This window comes from Condylura cristata, unplaced genomic scaffold (assembly GCF_000260355.1).
Source record: "Condylura cristata isolate star-nosed mole 26May11 unplaced genomic scaffold, ConCri1.0 scaffold00006, whole genome shotgun sequence".
Classification (NCBI taxonomy): domain Eukaryota; kingdom Metazoa; phylum Chordata; class Mammalia; order Eulipotyphla; family Talpidae; genus Condylura; species Condylura cristata.
In genome coordinates, this window is record NW_004567107.1 from 50,160,761 (window position 1) to 50,165,548 (window position 4,788).

At 31.7% G+C, this 4,788-nt stretch overlaps 1 protein-coding gene across 1 annotated transcript in view; it reads right to left on the reverse strand.

Moving 5' to 3' along the window:
* The window catches only part of ZDHHC21 (zinc finger, DHHC-type containing 21), a 65,082-nt gene that overhangs the window by 44,649 nt on the left and 15,645 nt on the right, over positions 1-4,788 (reverse strand). The window contains exons 4-5 of the mRNA XM_012721526.1: positions 3,913-4,107; positions 2,472-2,570 (exon numbers count right to left, since the gene is read on the reverse strand). Coding sequence (XP_012576980.1) covers positions 2,472-2,570; positions 3,913-4,066 — 253 coding nt within the window. The 5' untranslated portion in view covers positions 4,067-4,107. The remainder of the gene's footprint in view (positions 1-2,471; positions 2,571-3,912; positions 4,108-4,788) is intronic.

Genomic DNA, 4,788 nt, shown 5'->3' on the forward strand with positions numbered 1-4,788 from the left:
TATCTATATCTAGGAATATAATAACTGAATAAATTTATGGGGGTGGGCTGGGATCAAAAACGGTGAGGGGAGGGAAGTGCACTGGACTATGGTGATGGCACATGTATGATTTGGTGATGGGAAGCCCACAGGGATTACAACTGAGATGGAAAAAGGCACAAAATGATGTAAAAATAAACTAGTATATTATTTTAAAAAAAGTTGGGTTCTACATTTTTTACTAAGTTAAACCATATTTACCAAATAATTATGTAAGCAGCACAAAAACACATGATTAACTTCAATTTTCCCCAGAATCAAAGTTAAGGTGAAAACTTAAATTATATAGATCCATGGTTTTAAGAAAGAGTAGAGATAAGCTATTGGCCTCAGTAGTTCTCTAACAATAGGTTGAACACCTATGAGGGACCATCACTATCTTGAAAGCACAATTACCTTGAGGATTACATTAAAATATGATTAACAATTCCTTTCTTTATTGAATTGGGCAAAAGGTCAGTCTTCTAGACTCAGAGAAGAAAAAAGAAACAATCATCAACTGAAACCAAATTCAGCTGATGCCATGTGTCCTCCCCTCCATCACTGAAGCCTATAAACAAACGGTAACACAGTAGTTTCATGGGGATTCTATTAGACTCATAGATACAATTTATTTTGCATTTATTTAAAAATAATGTTTTTTTCAATTGCCATATTTTAGTGGGTTTAAGTTTCCTTTTCTAAAAAAAGGAATTATTAAAGCTCTCATTTAAAAAAAAAGACAATCCTCTATTTTCTCTCAGAAATAAATTATATGATCTATTACTACCGGCAATGAGGCCTTGCCACCCACTACAAATAATATGAGACTTACATGGTTTTAAATATGAAACAGTTCTACCTGACCCCTCACAGTGACTTGTAGTGTGCGACATATGAGTGTCTCACTACTGAAAACTCAGAAAGAGTTCTAAATTATGAAAGGGTTGCTTATTTGATTTGCTGTGGCCAGTGGGTTTTAAAACTGAAGTAGACAACATTACATGCCAGTATTCTAGATTAGGCCAGTAGAGAATAGTCTATACAAATTGCAAAATGTCACCTTACATGCCCATGTATAAATGCACATGCATACTTAATAACTGCTGAGTGACAATGATATTGCATCTATAAATTAATAAAAATTAAATATTCAACATAGGTTTTAGAGACTTTAACAAGTGAGGAAACATCAGTGCCATGCTACTTTATAATCTCGAAATTCGCAAGGCCATCAAGGAAGCCCTAAAATAATGGAGCTAAAAAACAACTCTGGTGTCATGCCACTGAATCTAATTTCAGAAGGAATTACTACATTGGCTCTCAGATTTTGCTACATAATGGAAACTGATTTAATAGTTAACTGTAATATGCTGAAGTTTTGGAAACCACTGAATTACTAATTAAAAATATTCTGGTTCTGTCTCTCATTGGTGGTGCAACGAGTTAAAGTACCACATTATGAAGCTCTTCAAAGTCACTACAGCACAAGTTTGATCCCAGACCAGGGAGCTGATCCACATGGCGTGGCAGACCTCTTCTGATCAGCCTGCTGCTACCCTTAGCAGTGTACTTGTCAATCTGCCTGTTCTGCTCCCCATTCTGTCTCTGGTGAATTCTCTCATCTACCACACGTCTGGCTTGTACCAGTTCTGCAAATATAAATAAATAAATCTTTAAAAAACAATTCTGGTTCTATTATGTATTACAACAAAAATCTAAACTGCTTATTAGAAGAAAGCACCAAAGTTCTCAAAGTTTACACAGCAAATGACCAAAACGCAAAACATGAAAAAAGGATAATAGTACCTGGCAAGTAACAAAGTAATTCATTTTCCATTTATTCTTGTGCTTTCAGTGGTTGTTATGCAATAAGGTGTTCAAAAATGCCCCTCAAATTGACACAGAATAAAAGGTTTTCAAATTTTTCACTGAATTATTAGAATCTGGAGAAATATATGCACTGTATTCATAACACTATAAATGTTTACACTAAGCAATATTAATTTATCAGGGAAGCGGCACCATGAAGAAAATTCCTTTATAAAATCTAAGAAATACAATTTCTCAGATAATTATCATTCATTCAAGAAAAAATTAACCTAGTTTCTACCTAGTGACAGAGATACTTAGTCTCTATCTATATCTAGGAATATAATAACTGAATAAATAAAATATAGCATAAAATCTCTAATTATACAGAATTTATATAGATCTTAGAGTGTGAAGAAGAGAAGCACAAACAAGTAAATTGAAAAGGAGTGAGGGCTACCAGAAGTCGGTTAAGTTTCACAGTTTTAAATAGACTAGTATGGAAAGGAAAATATGAGAAAAAACTTGAAATGAGCTATTCAGTGACACATATAACTAATCTATAATAAAAGCAATAAAATGCATTCATAAAGATAACAATTCTAGCATAGTAAAACTGATACATCTGAAATATACCATACCTCCATGTGGAATCTTTGGGTTCTCAGGGAGTCTTCCAGGATCAGTTATTGAGGCCCTCACTAAGGCAACCAGGCAAAATATGGAAATGCCATAGAATACTTTAAAAGAAAGAAATAATTATGAACCTTTCAAAACCTTTTATCAACAAGCATATTTAAAGTTTAAAATGTATATTTTAATAATAGCATCAAGGACAAATAACTTTCAAAAGATGAAAAACTTAATGATTCATTTCATTTATCACTACTACTACTACCACCACCAACCACCAACTACAACTTAATATAATCCTTCTAAATATTTTGCGTGATAATAACTGACAAACTTGTCATAAATCAGATTCTTTATCCACAGCAATACCCTGTGGGAAAAAATGGTATAAAATGAAAAATGGTATAAATGAATTGAATATTTGTTATGCAGTAAGGTGATCAAAATTTCCCTCAAGCTGACACTGAATAAAAGGTTTCAAATTTTTCACTGAATTATTAAGAACCGGGAAAATTACATATAGTAATTTTAATTTACTTGCAAAGTACTTTATTTGCAAGAAGTAAAAGGAGCATTTTAAAAACCATTTTATAATTAAACTTCCTCATTAATTCCAACTGATTATCTTCAAAATTACTTGAAGTTAGTGAGTTTAAATACACCTGATAGATCCCAAGATTTAATCTGAAAATAAAGAATGTAGAAACTAGAGTTTTAAAGGGAATCACTAGAAAAATAACAGTAAGGGAAAATATTCAATTAAAAGAATGTTAAAGCTTTTAAGAATTTTTAAACCTTAAAGAATGAGTTTATAGGCATGGAAAAGGGGAAGAATGGGGGGGAGAAAGTGGTACACACACAACAGGGAACTAGATGTTAGTGCTAACTCCAGGCTGACTGCATGGTATTCCTCAGCTTTGTCATTTGTTCAAGACAGACGACATTTCAACAGCTCTTCTCAGGCCAAAATGATATAATGAGCATGAAAACTATAAATGTGATATACATGGAAAATACGTAATTTCAACCTTTTCTTTTAACCATAATTAAGCATTACTAATGAATCAGAGTAGAAAATAAATGTCTATAGTTTAAAGAATTATCACAATCAACACCATACACAATAATTTTTGTATCATAAAACTCTTATTTCTCAATAATGTTTACCATTTTTATTATTAAAACTCCTTCCACAATACGAATGAGAAACATTAAAAATACAGACACACGTAAATTAGTGTTTTTATGCCAGTCTTTAAAAACAAATTGGTTTTATATATTTGAAGAATCACATATAAAGGTCATTCTTTTAAAAATAACTTAGTAAATAATGATTATTAATAGCACTAATAATATTTTTAAAAAGGTCATCATCACAGTGGCACTCTAAAATATTCACAATGAGAAAAAGCTTTAATTACGTAAAGAAATAAAGATCTAGAAACTTACTTATTATTAATATGCCAGGAATATGTCCTTCTTCATAGTGAGGAAAGAGAACAATTTTGGGAATCATAATAATATTGAATAACCAGACAAAGACAATCAAACCCATGCAGCACCAACCATGTGGGTCAACAACAAAGTGAATCCGAAGACCCATTTTGCAGTCTTGGAACTGCCTACCAATCCACAAAGGAAATCCTAAGAAGAAAGAGGAAATAGGGAAGTTATTTACAGAGGACAAAAAAAATTGACTAAGACAAAACTACATAAAGCAACTACAAAATGACAATGAGCTTTTTTTTTTTTTTGTATAGTTGATTCCTTTCACAAAATATCACAACTTAGAAAAAAACAAAGATAAGAAGATATGTTTTAGGATATTTCAATTTAACCATTTTCTTCAAATACTTAATATCACTTTCCATTATGAATTACTATTACGGAGACTTAAGTTGGCATTACCTTCTGCAGTTAAACACAAATTTTTCAGCAGTTGACCACGTGAACCCAACAGAAATGAGTATACATATCCACCAAAAAGACATGTACAAAATTTTAGTGGATTTAATCATAAGACTGACAGATGGTTATACAAGTCAAAATAGTGGTTGGAACTGGAAAGTGACAAGATCAGGAAAACTGCCAAACTAGAAACATCCTGTATCTTGACCTATGTGGTGATTTATGGATACACACATATGTAAAAATTCATTAGGCAATATACATAAGATTTGTGTGATTTAATTTTAATTGACAAAGAACCTCAAAATTGTTTTGAAAAAAGTTAAATGCACCCAGATATAAACCCACAGGTTTATGGACAGCTAATTTTTGACAAAGGAGCAAAGAAGATACAATGGAACAAAGAAAGTTTGTTCA